The sequence below is a fragment of the Stylophora pistillata genome, chromosome 13, assembly GCF_964205215.1.
Source record: "Stylophora pistillata chromosome 13, jaStyPist1.2, whole genome shotgun sequence".
NCBI classification, from domain to species: Eukaryota; Metazoa; Cnidaria; class Anthozoa; order Scleractinia; family Pocilloporidae; genus Stylophora; species Stylophora pistillata.
The window spans coordinates 3,767,525-3,789,747 of record NC_142531.1 but is presented as its reverse complement, the minus strand read 5'-3'; the positions used below and the strand labels follow the sequence as shown (position 1 = coordinate 3,789,747).

The window sequence follows — 22,223 nt, the reverse complement described above, 5'->3', positions numbered from 1 at the left end:
CATGGCGACATCATTGGTTTGTTTGAAGAAGTTGTACCCGAATGAAAAACAATTGAGCGTGAGCACTAGTTCGGCTAAGCGTAGTAGTGTTTCAGATTTAGGTTCCTTAACAGTAGTTGATCAAAAAAATGTTTAAGGGCCAGAAGGCCTTCGCTATTAGGAATAACAGTGTAAAGAGACGTAATATCCATGGTGAAAAGAAGTTTGTTTTGGCCAAGGAAATTAAAGTCGCGAAAAATTTGAAGAGCGTGTTGGCTGTCTTTAATATATGATGATAAAGTTTTGACGATGGGAGCCATAATTTTGTATAGATAGCTGGAGATAAGTTCGGTGGGGCAGCTGCAAGCCGAGACAGTGGGCCGACCCGGGTTGTTAGGTTTGTGAATTTTAGGTAAAAAGTAAATACAAGAAGTTCTAGGAGTGGTTATGATGAGATTTTTTGCTGTGGCCGGCAATTCTTGTTTAGTTATGAGTTGGTTGATCGTATTCTTGACGGTGTTTTGATTGCTGGCAGTGAGGTCTTTGTCTACCTTTTGTCTTACCTTTGTCTTACCTTTGTCTTACCTTTGTCTACCTTTTGTTACCCCCACCGACGCAGCCCCAAACAGTTTCTTTAGAAACTATCAGCCTTTATTCACGGTATTTACGTTTCGTAGCGGTTTTGATTTGTTTACGTATTGACCTGTAATTGTCCAAATGCACGGCCGAATTAGACTGTTTTGCTCGTTTCCATAGTCGTTTCTTCTTCCTTGATAGTTTGACAATTTCACCATCAATCCATCTTGGAGATTTCGCATCTTTAAGCTTGATCTTTGGTATATACGACTCAACGGCATTCAAGAATAAATCACGCCAACTTTCCCAACATTGATCAACATCACTTTCATCAAACCCCATGTCTAGAGAAGTAACTGAGAGTGCTTGTCTCGGCGCATCAAAATTAGCTTTCTTAAAGTCGTACGCATAACGAACAACACGCTCTCTTTTGACTTTGGTTTTAATAAGGAAAGCGACTCCAAGATGATCCGTGGCGAATTGACAATCGAATGTCGCCATTTCACATACACGTTCGGGTTGGTTAGTAAAAACGAGGTCAAGAATATTCTATGTGTTATCTGTGATTCTTGTTGTGGAATGATTCATCTGTGTTAGAAACGTGTCACTGACGATATCGCAAAACATATTTGGAAGATTATCTAGTAAGCCCGGAGCTGCTTGATAGTTCCAGTTGATATCAGGAAAATTAAAGTCACCACAGAGGAAAAGTGGGGTGTTCAATTCCTCGTGTGACAGAGATTGTTTGAGCTCCAGCAAATATTCGCTATTAGCCGACGGAGGACGGTAAAAGCCATAAAGAAGGAACTTATTGGCCTTCGTCGGATTGACTTCAACAACCACAAGCTCACAATTTGTTTCTATATCCCGGCGACGTAGGGATGAAATATTGTCTCTGATAGCAATCAAAACGCCTCCGCCTACATTGTACCTTATGAGGAGTACGCAGGGTTGGCATAGTGGTGAGAGCGCTCGCCTTCCACCAATGTGTCCCGGGTTCGATTCCCAGACCCGGCGTCATAAGTGGATTGAGTTTGTTGGAACTCTGCCCCGGGAGGTTTTTCTCCGGGTACTCCGGTTTTCCCCTCTTCTCAAAAACCATCATCATTTGAATTTATTTAAATTAGAGTTTATTTAGATTTACACACGACCCCGCAAGCTGTTCAGCTTTAAACACCTTTATTTATACACGATAATGTCATCAAGGATTGGTATTCAGAAGTTTTTTTTTTTTTGTTCCATCGCTTTTTAAGGTGAGAACGAGATTTTTTCTGCGATAAAAGAGACATGAAATCCTTAAAACAAAGAGTACTCATTTACGTGAAAAAAAATGTGGAAAAAATTAAGTCATGACGTGATCATAACAAGCACGTAGTAGCAATCGCATAGTATTTCCTTATGTCGAAGTTCCACTAAATTATTTTAAGGTGAGAAGTGCGCAGGCTAGTTCAATCAAAACTATCGACACCTGATGCCCCAATTAAGGAAGCACGTAGTAACAATCGCATAGTATTTCCTTATGTCGAAGTTCCACTAAATTATTTTAAGGTGAGAAGTGCGTAGGATAGTTCAATCAAAACTATCGACACCTGATGCCCCAGTTAAGGAAGCTACTTCTTCCTAATTAAGTAATTCTCTAAGCTCCCTTTATAGTTGAGCTTGACTAAGGCAACGCCTCTATTAGATTAACTGTGGTTGCGCGTAAATAGAAAGAAAACTCTCTTGGTAATACTATTGCATTTAAATGTAAATGTTTGGCCTCCGGTTAAAGAATTCAAAGAAATCTATTTTTCCTTTATCGATCCACATCTGTTCTCCCCTATGGTAACTTCTGTTGTTCCATTATAAACCAAACAAAGCATCACAGTGCAGGTGTGTACATGCCACTTGGGCAAAATCAAAACATACGCTGTAGACAAAACTTTGAAAAAATAAACTTTATACAAAATTCAAGTGGTCGAAATCATGAGCTCAAACGGTAAATGGATGTCGTTAAACTGGGCACAATATTAACCTCAAGCATTGCAAGAGCCAATAGTTTAATGGTCTCATCTGAGGTCGTTATCAAAGACCGTTACTGGACAATCTTAGTGGCCTTCCTACTAGTTTCTCTATGTATTTTTTTCTTATACACTGCGTGAACGAGACCTAGCGAGGTCGAAACAACTGCCCACGGCTGTTTCTTGGCTTCCGTTTGGACTTTATCATACCGTTTTTGCGTTCAAGTTTTCTATGGTGTTCTATTAAGTATTCATGATTGATGCTTGCGGTCCTTTAGCGGTTCGATCAGGTCTATAAAGGTTCTTTGAGAATTGTCAACACTTTCGTTTGTGGTCTCTTACAATATTTACATTTGGTTACCTTCCCTCTTATCAAGCCACGATCATTGAATATTAGATAACTTCATTTGTCACTGATCCCAATAAGTTAAGTGATCATCATTCGCTTGTTTTCAATTCTCAAACCTTGTAGAATATTCCTTTAAACAAGCAGAATCCACTTGCTCGGTTTGCGGTTAAATCCTTAATTCTCGATGATGGTGTCTCAGAAATTAAACCTTGGAAAACTGAAACACAATCGAACTTCTCCACTAAGGTTGCATGGAAAACTCTTTTCGTGGTCCAACCTTCGAAAAGAGCCGAAAAGTTTCCGGCCATAGTTTGCTCACGTCCTCAGGACACAGAACTAGATGAAATCAGTCGGTGGACAGGGAGTTTGCTTTCATTTTGTAACGCATGTGACAGAACAGGATGGAAAAATCTGGTGTCCACATTTGCAATCCTCCGCCCCGTGGGTATGTGAACAGCCAGGCCAAGTCAAGCCAAAGTCTTTTTTTTTTTTTTTTGTGCCTTATGCACCGATCTCCTTCCACGGAACCATTGATTGAAAGTATAATCTCTCAAAATCAAAATCATTTGCCTGAAATAGTCTTCATTTAAGAGTCGAAGGGAACTTGTTGAAGCCGTGGTCCTCTGAGCAGAAAGAAACTTACGATAGAAAACAAACAAAGAGCAAACAAATATATAAGGCAGAAGTCCACTAACTGGGCGAATTTCCATGGGAAGCGAAGAAAATTCGAAATATATACCAGTACTCGCGTTGACTGACTGTTGAGGACTGAAAACTGCGTACCTCTTGGGATATCAATTTACATTCGATAATTCAGAAGATCAAGTGAGGCTTACTCGCCTGTTCTGCCATTCATACAAAAACATTCTGTTGCAATTTCGTTTCGTTCTCTTTTTTTGCTGTTTTTTTTTCCTTTTTTTTCAAATTTATTCATAATCGTGTTACTAACATCTATGCTCTTCTGCTAGCTTCCAGTGCCTAAAAAAATCTTATAATCAATATTTGATGCAGCTGATCTATTGAAACGTCCTGGTTTCCATCTCGGAAACTGGCAAATCTGTGCACAGTAGTGTTATTCAGCTAAGTGGATTTCACAACTGTTTGAGTGTTAAGTATCAGTAAAAATCTCAAAATCTCTCAGCGTATGTCTCACAATCTGATTGAGCTTGTTACTGATAACGACTGCGGTTATTGACCTAGAAAAGCAGAGGTTGAGGCAGGGCACGAATGTGTTCTTGGATTTTAAGACGTTTTGATCGCTATACTCTAAGATTTCCGGTGATCGACGGATTTACTCCAAAATCTGTTTAATATCTTTTGGTGTACTCGATTATACGCCTCAGAGAAGAGCACAAAACGGGCGGTTAATTTAGGAAAACTTTAAAAACTGAACAGCTTTTGAGTGCAATTATCTAGCGAATATCGATCCAGAGCTTTCTTTTATATGTTCCACAAATATACAGGTGCACAGGTGAAGGTTGATCATGGCTGTCTTTAAGATCCTAGACGGCATTACAGTTCTCTTTAAAGACAACTAGTTGTTTTTTTTTATTTTTCCATAACATAACTATTCATTTTTGGTCTAGCTCGGTCTTATGCAAACTTTCATATTCTTGCGCACGCAGAAATCATACAGATCTCTATAGTCGACCGTCTAGAATCTAGAGTATGCCTTATTCGAACCGTACCAATAGTATTGGTAACTTGCATGAGGCTATTGAATAAAGAAAAACAATAACAAAAAAAAAAAAAACCAACCGACAAACGCAGAAAAGAACTACTTAGAGACGAAAGGCTGATAGTTTCTAAAGAAACTGTTTGGGGCTGCGTCGGTGGGGGTAGCGAAATAATTTGATAACCAACGCACCGCGTTGGTTATCACCAATCTCGTATCCAACGAGCGCGAATGGAATAATTTTTCTTTTAAATTTCATCAAATCCTGAACGTACGCTTGGATTTTTGCGGCGTTTCCAGCTCCACAACAGTTGGCGCTAAGCATTTTCAAGTCAGGTGACTTGGAATATGAGCTGTTAACCGGAGTTGAGTAAACCAGTCAGAATACTAGACTAGGGCGGATCCAGGGTGTGGCTCGGGTGGTTCGGTCGAACCCCCCAAATTTTTTCTCAGAACGCTGGAAATCATGTTTCCGAAGAGCTAATTTTCAAAATCTTGAACCCCTGAGAAGGGGAACAATTCTCCGAACCCGGCCCCTTGACTAAATCCTGGATCCGCCCCAGCTAGAAATACAGTTTTCGGAGTTGAAATTTTAATAAATACCAGTATTTTTCAGTTTTACAAAAAGGTTAATTATACTTCTAAAGTCAACAATATTACATGAGTAAGTCATTTGAGCGGCCGCCCCCATGTTGTAATTCCTAATACTACAATTCCCCACCTCCTGAAAAATTGACTCTCAAATGTCGTTTACTCTGAAGGAAAATCGAGTACTCACTCGTCCAAAATGGAGAAAGTTCTGCAGGCCCAAGTTTGTTCAAGTTTTTGGGCCAAAGACGCTTAAAGCCCTAAAACATTAAATGCGTGTATGCGCCCACTGGCCAAATAACACGGTACGCATAGTTTACGTATTTTAAAAATCAGCAAAAATGTGGGGTCCGTACTTCTTTCTCAGCGGGTCCGTACTCAATTTTTTCTGCCTGGTAGACGACCTTCGGCTTCACGAGGAGTCAAACATTTAAAATCTGTATTTATATTTTCATCATATCCTTGTTTCCGACTTTTATCTCTTCTTTTTTTTAAAGTTGTTTTCCTATCCCACAAATTCATATTTTGAGATTCCCTACTTGAGGATAATTTTTCACTGACTCAGAACCTCGCGGCTATAAGTTCCATCTGCCATTTAAAAAAATTAGAAGTCCTTTGGGTTCCATTTGATAAATTTCGCGTAAGAGACTAACGTATTGTTACACCTTTGTTCTCACTGATTTGATGTTTGTTTGGCAGTAGTTTAGGGGATGTCGGTTAACGACCTCCAAATACTGTGTGAAAAACGTCATACTTTGAAGATATGACCATAAAAAGAAGATAAAATTGCTTACTTTTTTTCTTCTTCTTTTTTATGAGATAATCTGAAAACGGTTTAGAGTGGATTAAAAAAAGCAACGTCTAATTAAGACGTTCGAAGGCGAAAAAGATTTTGCTGCCATTATCTAAAGTATCAGAGATGGACGCTTGGTCATTTGTCAGCCGTGGTAGATTACTGTTGATTTTCTCAATCTCTTATCAATTCTAGTACGTTTATTAAAAGCGTGCCAAATTTTGGCAGATTTGTCAATTCCCAGTTGTCTGCAAAACTGCCCAGCTGCTTTTCGAAAAGATAGGGTTTTTTTTATAGATTTTTTTTATTAATTCCAGTAATAAAAAAATGCAGGGAAAAAATCCTCTAACTTTTCAAGATTGTGAATGCTACCGTAACCGATCTGTTCAAATTTAAAAGTACATTTTCGGTTATCACCCATAGGAGTGAATGTTACTGGACAAGCTATTGGAAAGGAACTGTCAAAACAAAACCTTATTGTCGCTGTTTGCACAAACAAAGCTGTTTTCACCGCAACACCTGATAATACAGGCGTTACTTCTTAAAATATCCTCGACTTCAGATATATGGAGAGGGCTATCTATCGAACTTTTTCGCAAATAACTGTTGAAATTTTTTTTTTTGTAAATGGCTCGATCTACGTGAAGTCGCGCGCCTGTTCGAGAAATAATTGACTTTCGTAGCAAGACAACATTCAAACGCGGCCGGTCCTTGTGAAGTTTTAATGTTTACCGCCTATTGCCGTAACGTCCACCGGGAGATGAACCTCAAAAAGTTAACTATGAACATCCAATGTTGTAATATTTCTCTTTGGATTAGAAAAAATTACAATAAAATATTACGACCTTCCTAGCAACACTTTTATAACATAATCACGATTTGAGCATTGAAACAAAACATAAGTTAACCGCGAAAACTTTCATTGAAATGCATTTTATCATTAATATCTTAAAACTTAACAATTCAAGGGGTCTTTCCAAGATTCTGGAAAATATGATGCTCTTCTCGATCTATTTACCGTTTAGTGCAATCAAACTCTCACAAGAAAAAAAACAAATATGAATTATATTTTAGTATTGTTTTGTAGAAGTTCCTCGCAGTCGGCTAAAATAACTACTGCAGATTAGAAGCTAAGTAATTGAAGCACTAGTTCGGGCGTCTTTTAAGCGAAAAATAAACTGATTTATTTTGTCGCTGGTCAATGATATTGAAACAAAATTTCGGTCAAAATGATTTACATTGTATCGTCTGAAATATTGTGAATTCTAACCATTTACATTTAATTTTGCCTGTATTAATGCATGTTATTTTTTTTCATCATTACTATGGTATATTTTCAATTTGGATTCCAAAATCTTATGATGGCGATTGTTTTTCCCCTATTTGGGTAAAATTCAAGTAAGAAAGAGTTGTTCCGTTTTTGCCAATGCGATGACAAGTTTGAATATGAGGAAAGACCTCACCTTCAGAACTAATCAATTTGCCTTTTGATAAAAAACTGTTAATTTCCATTTTTCCATTGCCTGAGCGTAGCTTTTGTTTACAATTCGCGATTCTCAGTGAGATTATTTTTTCGCAAAGACGTCCTGGGGTGTTATCAAAATTTTGGTCACGGAGATTCTCATCAAATTGTCCAAGCAAAATAGAAATAATCGTAATTGTCGTAAAATTAGCTTCGAGTGAAAAGATATTTCGAGAAATTTGTCCTCTAGTGCAAGATTTGTTTTTCTCTTTTCTTTGATCAAAAAGTTATCGGTGGTAGATAAATAGTATATTTTGCACTTCTTTCTGAAGCCACTCGCCGAGAGCATCAAGTCAGGAAGATTGACCCGTGCCTACTGATCACATGATGTATACTAGCCAATCAACAATCGGTTTATGCCCGCCTCGGCAACGTCACTTGCTGCCATCTTATTTTCCGATTTCCTTTGAACGAAAAACGATTAGCGGGTCGCTTTTCCTTGTGTTTTGCTCGTTATTTAGGTCCGATGTTTAGGAAGTCATGGTCTTAGCATGACCGCTTCGACTCCCATGCTTCATGGCTCAGACTTGGATGAATGCTGCACCAACGTGTTTGCACTGGTAAGAGTTCACTTCGTTCGATTTATGAGGGTTCTATTTCGGCCTGTCACATGTTACAATGTTCTGTGAGGTTGTTACTCCTTCTAGAAGCATGTGAATATTTATTTGCCAATTACCAAAAGGACGCTTTGGTCCTCTAGTGCAATTAGAAGATCTAGAGTTGAGAATCTGAGGTTAACTTAACGGAAAAAAACCAATTCGCGGCCGTGTTGTAGAGTTACTTGCATGTCGTAATGAACATGTCCTCTATTTAACAAACGGTAGAATTAATTCATTCTAAATATTCTCCTTAATTGCCTCCAGTAAGATGAAATCCCTTGCTTCTGAGTGCTGCATCGGAAATAGTGGATCCCGTGTGGCTTAAGCTAATGCATGAAATCTAGGCTAACAAGTCGTATCGCTGGGAAGCCGTACACACGGCTGCTCTGGAAGTGAATGGATTCTGTGGTACGGTTTTGAAGGGTTAACTAGAGTTGATTTTACAAACAACTTGCTTTGGCGCGTTGTATTCGTTTACACGAATCATTCAGAGATTCCTTTTGTTTGTCTTCAATGGGGAATCTTTCTTGTCATAGGAATTGCATAGCCGTGCGTACATGAACGAGACAAGCGATTATCCAGTCGTCCGTTCGTCTCGCTTTATGACATTTCTCAGGATATACGTGCGTGCTTCTGCGGATTATTTTCTCAAGTCGTAAATAAAACTCTAATGTGTATGTAGTTTGCTCGAAGCTTAAAAAAGTGTACTTTTACTATTATGCCATCGTTATCAGCAGACCAACGCGTTTGCCTTGTTTCCTAACCGAAATATTCAATGAGTAGGCATTTTACCTGTAAGGCGAAGGCCGTATGCTGGGCAATATTTTTCCGGTAGAAGGGCCGATTTTTAGTATTGAATTTATTTCGAGGCACTGCTACAAATAGTTTTTGAGGGTTGACTTTACTTTACCTTAGTGCTAAGTATTGTACTGTTTATGATCTCTGGAAGGGTTAAATTAGCCAAAAATCAGGGGCGCTAGTGTTATTTCTGCCCTAACATATTTATTGCTCGCGTTTTTGCGAACTTGTCGCTGTGTCAAATGTTGAACTGTCTAACTCTTCACTGAGAGAAACCGACAAACTGAATAATTAATAAGACGACTGGGTTTTTATGGAGGAAGAATTGATCTTTACTTGTTTGCTCCCGGGTAAATGTTTCATGTAAGCAAAGAGACCGCCTTCGCGTCATTTTCAATTCGATGATCCTATCGTAGTCTTCAGCGTAAAGGGATGAAATATTCGTATAATATCAGAGTTTTCCTCCTTGCACGTTAATTAATTTTGATGCAAGGTGTACTATAGAATGATAATTACGTATAACTACAATGGCACAGTGTCGGCGGAAATTTTAGTCTCATCCTATTGTGTCTGTATGGAAGGAGAGATTTTCACATCTAGTTTTCTCACGAATGTTGTAGATTTCAGATGCCAATTTCAGAGGGTAATAAACGACGTCATTGACACATTTATATCGCCATGGATAGCTTAATTCAATGTTGTTGTGCAGTGGCAGATTTTTGTTTTGATGGTGCATTGTGAATTTGAATTGTATCTTTAAAGTGTTCATAGATCTTAGTGGTCTCTCGGTGAGTTAGCTTCATATAGGCCCATGACAAGGAATAAACTGCAATCCACAGATAAGTGAGCAATATTTGAGTATAGGTATTAACAGGTTAATCTCTTAAATTTACCACCTCAGCCATCAAACGTGATGCCAGCCAAAACTGTAATTTGTTGAATAAATTTCAGTTTCATCTTCGTAAAATTTCATTTTTCTGAGAACTTTCAAGATTTTTTTTTCCTTACAAAACTGGTTGACTAATCACTAATCAGAAATTATCAATTGCATTTTTTTATTGGATATTATAGGGTAACAAGGGAGGATTTTGAGAAACAGAAGGGGCATATAGATTTCATTATAATTACACTGTGTGAATGTTCAGTTGTATGTTTGTGTAAATTGTGGTCTGAAAAGATTCTTCTTCATTATTTGATCTGTATTTGTATGGTGCTGTTAATGATATCCTGTAAATAGTTGTCTAGGAATACACGGCACCCTTGGTCTTCGGACTAAGGTTTTTGTTTCTTAGGTGCTTATCTGGTGTGGTAGTTTGTTTCTCTTGCATTTTCTGGTTTGGTTTGACACATCTGTTGCACAGAGATAGTTAATCACCAAACATTGAATTTTTTTATTAAGTGTAGACTTCAAACAAAGTGATTTTGTATTAAGAATTTTGTATGGTGTGCACAGTTAGGTTTTTCTTTTCACTTCTTTACCTACTCCAAATGAAACAGTATTGATTCCACATTAGTGAAGGTGATTAGTTGTGCCATAACATTTCTAATGTTTACATGCAGCCCCATGTATTGATGTGATTACACATCCCAGTGGATATTATTTTGTGATTCTGACAGTATCTGTATTCAATTCACAAAAGTAATGATTGAGTGGTGATGCCATATTACCAACAGATAGTTGAGGTTTCCTTAAATTGCAATCCTGTCTTAATAATGTCATTGACACTTCATGTTTGCAACATTTTATTTGGTTTTTGTTTTTGTTCTTTTTTTTTTTTTTTTTAATGTACCATTCTGATGATGTTCTTGTAATATTCTGCTTCCTGGCTTCAATGACACTGCTGAAGTATTTCATTTTGTGATAAACTGAATTCTTTATTAGATTTGTTTTTTATCTCCCAAAATTTGATATCATCTTCTAAACCATGTGTCAATTAAAGGGCTTACATTAGGCTAAGCTGTGTTGTTGTGGTTATGCTGTTATGACGTTAATTAGAAGCCACATAGTAGTTTTACAACCCTGCCGCGGTGGATAACCTGGAGATTTGTTTGGGAGATCTCTTCAGGGAAGGTTGAAAAAATGTATTTGACCTGTTCTGTGCCCTCAGGAGTGAAAACATTGATTATTTTGTCACTTCTCCTACAGAGGCTTTAAACTTCCTGTTCACATTATAGTAAAAAAATTCATGCATATTGATTACATGTTTGTCAAATGTCTTCTAAAAGAAAGATGTTATTCTTTTTTGTGATAAGCGTAGGACTGTGCTCACCCTTAATCAAATAGGATCACTCTTTATTCAGTTCTATTTACTGGTAATCAAAGCTTTAACTTACTGTCTTTTGTGTTTTATTTACACAAATGTCAGCTCGTTTACACCAAGAGCGACAGTGCTTGACACTGTGACATTGTTGTGAAATCAGTTTGCATTATTGTTATTTCTTTTTAAGTTGAAAGTAGTTTCTTGCTTTTTTTGCAGTCAAACAAAACTGAATGTTTCACCAAATGTTAAATAATGTCTTACCAACTTTTTTAGTCTCACTAAAAATTTTATGGGAATATTAATATGCATATTGTTGATATTAGTATAACTACTTTTGCTGTTATATTTATTTGTAATTTCTGCATTATTTGTTATTGTACTATCATTGATTTGTTATTATTGTTGATAATAGTCATGTTTTATAGATTATATTTTTTCTCACCATCTCCCCTAGTGAGGGGAAGGAAAAATGGTTTGCCAGAATTGTTAAGAAGGAAAACCTGTCAACAAAACCTGACAAGAAAAGATTTATTACTTAAGAATTCAACTGATGTAATTTACACTTCGTCTAGGAAATAATATCCCTCTGCTTAAAAACCCGGCATATCAAATTTTGGAAAGCAGGCCTTTCAAAAGAACACCTGTGTTTTGAACGAGGTGTCATCATCGATCTCAAAATTATTTGTAATAAATGCTTTTGAATTTTTCAGTGGTTCATAGATTTATTCAATGCTTTGTATAGATTCTATGTTATATTAGTATGTTTGGTAGGTGTGGCCATGTTGAACATGAAGACAGGTTTAACCTTCTAGAGGATGAGATTAATTTTGTGGTTACCATTTTAGTCAGGTTTAGCTCTCTCTTTTATTGGCTTAGAAGTTCCAGAAAGAGTCTCTGTTTACATGTCTATCTTACAGCTGCAAGTGAAGTCAGAAGTAGGTGTTATGTTTGAGTTAACTTTCTAGGATGAGCAGGAAAAATGGCACCTTAAGTTGCTTTCGCAGTAACAAGGGCTGACCACTCTTCATTTTCTTGCCATGCTTTTTCATACTTTACATGTGGCTGGTTATAAAAATAGTAATGTCTGCTATCAAATTATTTGTTGTTATTAAGAGTAACAGAATTTGTTTTTGTGAAGCCACTATTTTTAATTAATATTTTGATATTTGGAATTGCTATGGAAATGAAATTAAGAACTAATGAACTTGAGTTTTTTTTTTTCTATTTTTATTTTCTAAAGTGGTTTTCCAAAGTATACCATGTGAAAGAGTTTATATGATATTGCACAGCCCCCCCCCCACCCCACCCTCCTAGTTAGTTGTTTTTCTTTTTAGAAATGATTATTGGTAAGATTTATGACAAAGCATTGAAATTATTTTGATAATCAGGGAGATGCATAAAGTGAAGGATAGTTATCTTTACAAGAGCTAAATTTTTTTTAATTTTTCTAAGGTTGTGATTCGAAATACACTTTTGTACAAAAATGGTGGGCCAGTGGAAAGGTCAGACCATAAGTGTACACTTCTCAGTACAGAAAAATTATTATTTTTTCATAACATGATATCAAATAAGACATTTTGAATTCTGCGGCTGAATTTTGAGTCCGGTAGAGGAATGAATTCAGATGCACATTAAAATGCTATGACTGATGAAAAAAAAATCTACAAGTACTACTTGCATATCAAGCAAATAAGGCTATGTTGGCCAAACAAGAATACTTTTTTGATTGTCAGACGATTTTAGTATTGTGTAAATTCAGTACATAACTGTACTTAGGTATTGAAAAATGTGTACCTAATGTTCTTAATGGCAGTTTGTGCGTTTCAAGATCACGATTTGTTGCTTAAAATTAGCGAGTCACACTTTCCTTTTTGTCATGTTGCATGAAATAAGCTAAGGTTAAGAGTTTCATTTGAAATATGACTGTGTGACATTAAAAGCCTGATAAGTAGATTAATATGTGAGTACCTCCAATGAAGTTCTAACTATTAACTGACATCTGGGTGCTAAAAGTATTGATCCTAATGCACAATATGTTTGACAAGGACCTTGTGATTTGTTTTAGGAATGAACCACCTTGAATTAAAAAAGGTCTTTTGGAAGGGTAGCAAAATCAGAATGCAAATTATTAAGTAACTGCAGTTTAGTTCAATTTAAGTGGCCATCCCTGTTGCATTTGCTTTGGTAATTAAACGAAATGAATCCTACCGAATTTGAATAAATTCAAACACTGGTGTCATGAAACATGAAAATGAATTTAACATCTCGTCACTTGTTTCTCATGCAGACTAACAATATGACACTTTCAGCTTACTAAGTGGTTTTTTAATTTTTTTTTTGTTTCTGGGTGTGATACTGTAGCAGGTGGTTTTTGCTCTAGAACTTACTTAGTATCTGAGTTTCTACCTTTCCAGTAGATTAACCTGTCAAGTGAGCAGAGACAGTTTTTTTCCCCGTGCAAATTGTTGCCTTCTTGGGCTTCGGTTTGTGTTATTCTACTAAATCATTCTATTGGGTCATATTGATACAGATACTTGTCTGTTCAAACTAATCTAGGACAAACATGTACACACCATGTTTATTTTCTTGTTCGTATGTAATGCTAAGGTCCATTATTCATTTTTCGTCACAACTCTGGGGCCCTAAGGATATTTCTAGGGCAATTATACTTATTAGAACTTCACTAAAGTGCACTTTTGTGTCACTCAAGAAAGGCACAGATCTGACTTTTTCAGTTAAACTCCATTTTACACTGCACAACCACAGATACAGCCAATATTTGCCAAAATTACAGGTATATAGTTCCCACAATTAGACAAGTGGCGAGGTCTTCCTTTTCCTTGGTATTTACATATAAAGTTCTTCCTGTGTTTTATCTGCCAGCTCTTCTCTTAAATGGCATTAAACAGACATAACATTTTAGTCATTAGTGGCATGATACTGGGTTAGGACGTGTTTACAATAGTTGTGCCAATACTATTCAAAACACCTTTCGCACATTAATCTTCATAATTTCATGAGTGATCAATGTATGGGGTCTTGCAAAACCTATCAACCATGATTATTAAAAATGTTTGGAAAAAACCTGTTATGGATAGGCTGTATGATGAGTGCTATTTAAGCCATAAGCAGCTAATGCATCCATATGTAGAATTGTTGGGTGGCATTTTCGCTATCTACTCCACTCAGATGTATTAAACCTTATTTTTATGCATCAGCTACCCTGAATATTTATGTGATCAATCTTGCAGAAATCAAGCCTTATGTATTAGTCAATTTTCAACATTTCCCTTTTAATGTGTAGTTGTGATCATTCTGTGCCTCTTTAATTTCTGGAATATTTCTGTAATTTATGTTTTTGCACTTTTTTCTGTTGTTTGTGGCAGTCGTAGACATTGTAATAAGCACTCCAAGATTAATTACATCCATCCAAGTTCACCCAAATTTAGCTAAAAAGAAAGCTAGATTTACCAACTTGTCTAATTAGTTTAGTCTACTTCCCATAGTCAAGCCGGCAGGTGGTAAAGATTTTGTACTGTTCAATATTGGACCTGTCTCTTAGCTAATCTGCTTCATCCTTACATCAGCATGCATATACACCTAACTATTCTCTACAGCTTTCTTAAGGCACTGACAAGAAGAATTTGTTAAACAATCAGGAGCTCCTTAAGTTCGCAATCATTTTCTTTCTCATCCCCTATCATGCACTGTTATGTCTGGTTCAGTAGTGACTTTGTAAGTAGAGGCTACAGTAGAAGCTGCATTTTAGTCACTCTTCAAAACTGTATTTTTTGAACAGTAGTACACATCAACTGTCATGTCAGCAGTTTTAATGAGAATTCTTCCACATGAACTTATCAATGAATATGATTCAGTCCTCATTTGGTTGCCTAGATGCTGTGACCAATACTTCCATAAAATATTTGATTTGGGATTGTTTTCGCATGTAAAGTGGAGTACCTTTATCAGTATCTTTAGCAGTATCTTTTTGGCTAAAATTAAAACACCATGACAAACTTTTTTTTAAATTTTACTTTAATATGCTTTCATTAACATAAATTTAATGCTGATGCTGGTTTTATTTGCACAAGAATGTTACAAAGCTTTTAGCAGCCAGGATGTAACATTAAGTACAGTCAGGAAATAAGCTTATTCTTTTATTTTGAAAGTTGATCATTTTCTCTACTGGTACTCATAATTAACTTTGCAGCAGCCCTGTGGCATTAAATTGAAAAGGTTAATATAAATTTGTCTTTTTGTTACTTTTTCTTTGGAAATACTTGAGATTTATGGGGTAGACATGTTAAATTATATTTAAGTGACATTTTAAATGCTCTGTTTGAAAAAACTCTGTACCATAAGTTCGTTGGTATCTTATACAATGTTTGCTATGTCTTTTTAGTCAATAAATTATGCAGCATTTTTGCCATCAACAGATGGATTATCATTCACAAACAACATCTGTTGTAGTTGAAATTCAGAGATGTTTCTTATAGTGGAGGTCGAGTTGTCAATTGAAAGCCATTTTATGATATTTTTTAGTATTTATCTGTGTAAAAAAAATTTTAGCAATATTAAATTTGTGATGTTAGATATCAGTTATGGTTTAAGGTAATGGAAGATGATATTTAATTTTTCTTTCGTCATCAGAGCAAGATTTGAAGTCTGCTTAACTCATTAATCCCTTGGTGTGCCAAGCATCTGATTGAACAGAACAATCAAACAGTGCCATGGACTAAAATTTTTTATCTAATGAGCTATATTATATGCACATTTTGATTGGTTTTTATCTAGGATTTATTGGAGTACATTGGTATAGATGACATTACCATTCACAAATGTTTTTTACCTTGCTTTGTTCTTTTACAGACTGATTTATGTGGGTTAAAATGGCGAAAGTATGTTTTCAGTGTTACATGCCAAGCCAACCCTTTGGAGGATCCTGTGTTGAAGTCATTTTCAGCTGCTCTCAGTCATGATATCCTTTGTGCGTGGCGGAGGTGCCCTTTGACAGGTTGTCAATCAGGTGGTGATCCAAAGAGTATCAGTGGTGCAAAGGAATTGTGGGTTTTCTGGTTTGGTGACGATCCCAATTTACAAGGGATTGTATCAGCAGAATTAAAAGGTAATTGCTTGCCTTTCATGTACCAAAAGGTTTTTTGAAAAGGTCATGTCGCATCAGGCACTTTTTCTTCAAACTTTTCATATGATACTTCACATGGAAAGTTGCCTGTTTAACAAACATGTTTTCCAATGCTATGGAATCATGGAGTTTTGCACACAGTTCAGTTTTTGCATCTCTTAAGTATTGTTAATTTAGCAGTACTTTGTTATCAAGTCTTGCAGATGAACTTTTATCATGAAAGTGTTTAAGTCAGCAAGATCTAACTCAACCTTTGTCACAGTGATCTAAAGAGTAGACAAATTAAAAACAGCATTGATCTTACTTCTGGCCAGTGATAATCTGTTCAATGTTAATTTAGCAGTACTTTGTTATCAAGTCTTGCAGATGAACTTTTATCATGAAAGTGTTTAAGTCAGCAAGATCTAACTCAACTTTTGTCACAGTGATCTAAAGAGTAGACAAATTAAAAACAGCATTGATCTTACTTCTGGCCAGTGATAATCTGTTCAATGTTAGTACAGAATTGTTCCTGTCTGGAGAAATTTTATAAGGATATGACCACTTGATCTCTTGAGTGTCAATCCTGGAATTAAACTTTACCAAATATGATGAGTTTGTTTTACTATTATTATTATTAGGGGTATTGTTTAATATCTGTGGCACAACTGTGTGTACTTTAGGTAATTGATTATATCAACTAAGTTGAAAATTAATTGTAAATTGGCCACCGTAACAAGTTAAAAAGCTGACGTTTCGAACATTAGCCCTTCATCAGAGTGAATCGCTCTGACAAAGGGCTAATGCTTGAAATGTCAGCTTTTAACTCATTACGGTTGCCAGTTTACAATTTCAACTTAGTTGTTATAACCAATTATACGTATGATGCACGATCCTTCGCAGTAGATAGCGCTATTTATGCAATAGCGAAAATCAGACCTGAAAAAAATCAGGCATGTACGGGATTCGAACCACTGACCTCTGTGATACTAGTGCAGCGCTCTACCAATAATATTGAGCTAACAAGCCAACTGGGAGCAGACCGTTAAGTTGATTCGTAATAAACCCGTGATGATAAATCAGATACAATGAATATATGAAGTTCATATATTCATTGTATAACCAATTATCTTATTACCCCCACCGACACAGCACCACAGTTTCTTTAAAAACTTTCACCCTTTATTCATGTGTGTACTTTACATTGTCTACCCGTTTACACCCTAACATCAGCATGTATATTCTCTGTACTGTTATCTATAGATTTCCTTGGGTGCAGACAAGGAGAATTTGTTTAATGATCAAGAGCTTGTTTAATTAGTGATTGTTTCCTTTACTCTCCTGACCTTAATGTATGATTCAGGGGTGATATTGTAAGGAGAAATTAGATGTTAATCACTCTTAGGGGTCAAAGAGTTAAAAACTTTTTTTTCAATTTACAGAATCATGCCATGGGTGTTGGGAAGACGGGCTGCCTCATGAACCAAGATCATTATTATTCAAAGCTTTACATAATTTATTAGAAAGGTAAGACAAGTGCACAATGGTTCTTAGGCCTTTTTCAGCCCTTTTAATCCCCTGATCTCAATAGTAATTCTCCTTAATATTTGCCATGCAATTCACATGATGTTAGTTTGGAGAATTTGGTAAAGGATCAACTAATAATCCCAATAACAACCTATAAGTTCTTTATTCCTGTGACTTGTCTGCTTGATATTTTATTGGTATTGTGAGGAAAAATTCTGTCTTGGTCACTTAGGGGAGTTACATATGTAAAGGGTTAACCTGAATCAAATTTTAAGATGCATCTGCTTGCAAATGATTTTAGCTACAAATTTAAGTAGTAATGTCAGTCTTTTTGTTAATTTCTGGTCTATTTTGCAACCCGGAGTCATGCATTCAAACTACATGATATTTTTAAACTTGTCTTTTTCATTCTTGCACCTTTCATTCCAGATGTCTGTTGTCAAGGAAATTTGTTCGTCTGGGAAAATGGTTTACAAAGCCATGTGAAAGCAGTGCAGTGGAGAATGCAAGGTGGATTTTTGTTTCACTTTTTCAAGAATGATAAAGCCATGTAAATCAGCGCTTACAATTGTAACAGTCTTCCCTTGTATTGGTGACATAAACCATTACCATAACTTACCCTAACCCTGAGTGAGAATTCTATTGTCACTTCCATGATCATTGATGTAACAATAGCATTTGTGTTCTTTTGTCATCAGCAGTCATCTTTCATTCTCCTTCTCCTTCTTTATCCATGGGGAGAGTTCTGTTTGTACAGCTGTCGAAATTCAACAGCAACAAAAGATACGTCATCTTACACTTGAAGATATAGCTGTTGCAGGGACCAAACAGGAAGGACTTTCAGGTACGGTGATATATCACAAATGGTTGTGTCTTTAGTTGCAAGAACTGTAGATCACTGTTTTGTAGTGGACTGGAATACTTATAAGGGAAATGGTCTTGCAATTCACTGGACAAATTAATTCCTTGTAAAAAAATCCCATCCTCAGGAAAAGAATGGGGAAAAAAAAAAGAGGGAACAGCTTCTGCAAGATTACAGAGCATACTGTGCTGTGTTCTCCCTTCTTTTCTTATGACAGTTAAAAGATATTTTCAATCCAGTAGAGAAATCCTTGTAACTGTCAAGGATTTCAAGGATTTCAGGCAATTTTAGGTGGTAATGAGAGGTATACATGCTGTAAGTTTGCCAGTTACTGCATGAAAAGGAGAACACTGACTGTACTGCTTATGAAAATACAAAAAGAAATTTAGCAAGAGTATTAAGGGGACATCTTGAAGACCAACTAAGGGAAAGTAATTTCAATGGAACGTCAGCCATGATTTATTTCATGACAATGTTCGTAATTAACTTTGGACCATGAACACAAGGTACACTTAGATTTCCTAGCTGTCTATGTGACCACCAAACACAGGCCCCATCATAGCAACCTTTTGCAAATTTACATGTAGTTGCTGAAATTTTTTTCTAGTGTCCATAGTGACCAAAATGATTGTAGCTCAGAATGCTGTGGTGGGATGGCTGCTGGTGCATCTTGACCTTAAGTTAGTCCTCAGGGGTTTCAAAATGTTTTGAAGTAGGCAGCCGACTCTGGAAAAGTAGGCAGCTGTGATAATGCCAATCAAGTAGCCGGCGGAACTCCGGCAGTCGCTGGCTTGTTTTGAAACCACTGGGTCCTACTCGTACTAGAAAGCTTATTCTTGAAACCTTTACCTTCAGTTTTACTAGGTCCATATGGGCTATCAGGATTTCTCACTGGGCAGACAAGCCACATGGAAGAGATGGTGTCAGCCAAACTTGTGGAAGAGTGGAAGAAATTTTATCCTCTGGACTACAGTTCTGATTGGAGTGAGCCAGCAAGTTTGTGTCAAGACAAAGGTGTGCCTGTGGCAGTGATGGTTGTAGTGGAAGAAACACAGATGTGGTATCCATCCATGTATGTTGTTGTGCCATATGAGAAGAATGCAATAGTTGGTGAGTGTTGTGCAATGAATAAATAGTTACCGTATATATTTGATCAAGCACCCAACCTCTAATAAGCACATACCTTGTGCATGTACCTCGAACGAGTGCCACCCTGTCAGTTGGAAAAGTTAATTAGTGCCAAGCATTGGATAAATGGATGAGAGGCTCCAGTGTATGCTTTTAATAATAGTTAACAAAAATAACACAAATAATGTTTTGAACTCTGGGGTGATGCTTAATTATTGTCCAGACCATGGTACTAAACAAACAGACTTTTGTGAGCAATTGTTTCTTACACTTAAACACCAATAAGGAAGTCATTAGTATGGGCTATAAAGGAAGGAATCTCAGTGATAGCTGTAAGCTTGTATTTTGGAAACTGATTTGTCCATTGTGCCATGATGGTACATGTATGTTACTGGAAAACAATTATGTCATAAGCTTACAGTTGTAGATCTCAATGGACTAACTCTTGTAACCTCCTAACCCTTTACCTTTAACCTTCTGCAGATGGGTCAGTGCTACCCAAAACTGATGCAGTGACCTGCTCTGGTCCAACATCATTAACCCCTCCGGCATCTCCTCTTGATCCCAACTCTACAGATGTTGTTACAGGTCCAGGAAATCTGCCTCCAGCATCTAATTTAAGCTCTGTTGGAGTTATTGACAAGAAGAAGCTGACGCAGTCATTGGTGCAAGAAGTTTGGCAAGAGATCACAGTCACCAAACCTGCAGCAAAGTATGTAAACCTACAAACCTTGATTCCTGTAGACAAAGGCTGGAAATGAAAACTACTTACCTTCCAAAACTGTTGAACATCTGAGAATAGGATTAAAAGGGTCTGTCTTCTAGTCAATCTTAAAAGAAGCCACCCTCTTAAAGCATTAGACTGACCCTCCATAAGTGGGGATGAAAATTCCAGGTCTTCACCAAGGAAGTGCGTGCCATCTGTAGAAACTCCTCATTGCTGTAAAAAGAGACCAGCCATACAAAGTCCAGATAAATCCAAATCCTTATTCTAGAGTCCCTTTGAGTGTCTTCAAAATAAAAAAAATTGGAAGACACAATGATAAGTTCAAGTCTGAGTAAAAGCTGACAGGCAGAGAGGGTCTAACTTGGTGGTTTGATGGTACTTTCTAAGAAGCTACCTCCACTGATGTTTGAAACATAAATTTCTTGTTGGGTAACCCAGCTGGGCAGTGTTATGCCCAGCTGCAACACTCCTGAATGTTTTACCTTAACTAATTAGTGGATGTGGTTTACATGAAATTGTGCTGGATATAAAAAAAATTTATTTATCCAAGATGTTAAGTGCCTGATTGACAAGTACCTTCCTTTCTCCTTAGCAAAAACATCTCCCTGAGCAATATTTCAAAATCAGCTCCAACCTTCATGAAGACAGACAGTTCAGGTGATACTACCACACCTACAGGACAATGGGATTTCGAGGAACCTTTCAAGCGTACTTCCTGTTCTTGTACATCAAGTAGTAACATCAGCAGGTGAGTTGCTAAGCAACAAAAGCAGAGCCAGCTGGTACAATCATAATTATGTGTATCTCTCTGCATTAATAGAGACAAAACAGCCTTCAGATTAGTTGTGATGACTGCATCATTATTTTTTTTCTGCTAGACCAAAGGCGCCAGCTCAAGTGCGGTCATCATTTGGTATTACAAGACCAATACCATCACCTAGTTATCCATTACCTTCACCACAACAGCAACAACAACAACAGCAACCCACACAACAAAACCAGGGGAATACAAAGTTAAAAAAAGAAAAGAAGAAACCATTGGTGCCGTTTCACCATCGTCAGAGTCTTGATAAAGAAAGACCTGAAGTACTGAAAAGTCCTGTTGGAGCAATGACCAAGGGCTTACCTACGTCAAATGTATCGACAAGTGTCACTCAAAAACGTCATCCAGAAGTTGCATTTCCACAGAACTCAAGGAAATATCAAACAACATCTCTTGTGAACACAACTGGAATATCAGGACCCAAAAGTCATGCGATAAGTGTGAAACCTGAGGATAAATGCTTACAACCTCCAGCTTCACTTCTGAAAGTAAATTCTTCAATAGTATCCTCAAAGGGTATTGCTAATAATCAGGCCGAAATGTTAATGAAGGTAGAATCAAACAATTTTGAAGATTTTGTTGGCTACAAGGATAGTACTGCTTCAGAAGATACTGTGAATAAGTGCTATTCTTTGCCTTCGGAAGGTGGTTTCATTGTTCCTCTACTGCCCAGCAATCCTCTTGACTGTCGACCACTTGGTGAACTTATGGTATCAAAAGAAGTTTCAACACTAAGTCCACTGGAGACAACTATGTGGGAAAGGTATGTGAAAGGCAGAGTGTAAGGAAAGGAGAGAGAGAAAGGCCATCTAATGGCATGTAAGAAGATACTCCACCCTTAAAGTGGTAATATTTCCAGGCCTCAGGTGTATAAAATGGAAGGGAAGTCTCTCA

At 36.9% G+C, this 22,223-nt stretch overlaps 1 protein-coding gene across 5 annotated transcripts in view; it reads left to right on the top strand.

Annotated features, from left to right (window-relative positions):
* Nucleotides 1-7,859: 7,859 nt before the first annotated feature.
* The window catches only part of LOC111339072 (mediator of RNA polymerase II transcription subunit 13-like), a 32,343-nt gene continuing 17,979 nt past the window's right edge, over nucleotides 7,860-22,223 (top strand). For 2 of the 5 annotated variants that reach the window (XM_022945652.2, XM_022945650.2), the window contains exons 1-9: nucleotides 7,860-8,042; nucleotides 16,010-16,265; nucleotides 17,705-17,789; nucleotides 18,219-18,299; nucleotides 18,488-18,633; nucleotides 19,507-19,761; nucleotides 20,263-20,491; nucleotides 21,099-21,254; nucleotides 21,385-22,092. In XM_022945652.2, the coding sequence (XP_022801387.2) occupies nucleotides 7,974-8,042; nucleotides 16,010-16,265; nucleotides 17,705-17,789; nucleotides 18,219-18,299; nucleotides 18,488-18,633; nucleotides 19,507-19,761; nucleotides 20,263-20,491; nucleotides 21,099-21,254; nucleotides 21,385-22,092 (1,985 nt within the window). In that variant the 5' untranslated portion in view covers nucleotides 7,860-7,973. The remainder of the gene's footprint in view (nucleotides 8,043-16,009; nucleotides 16,266-17,704; nucleotides 17,790-18,218; nucleotides 18,300-18,487; nucleotides 18,634-19,506; nucleotides 19,762-20,262; nucleotides 20,492-21,098; nucleotides 21,255-21,384; nucleotides 22,093-22,223) is intronic. The other 3 variants (XM_022945651.2, XM_022945654.2, XM_022945653.2) reach the window with 3 other exon arrangements.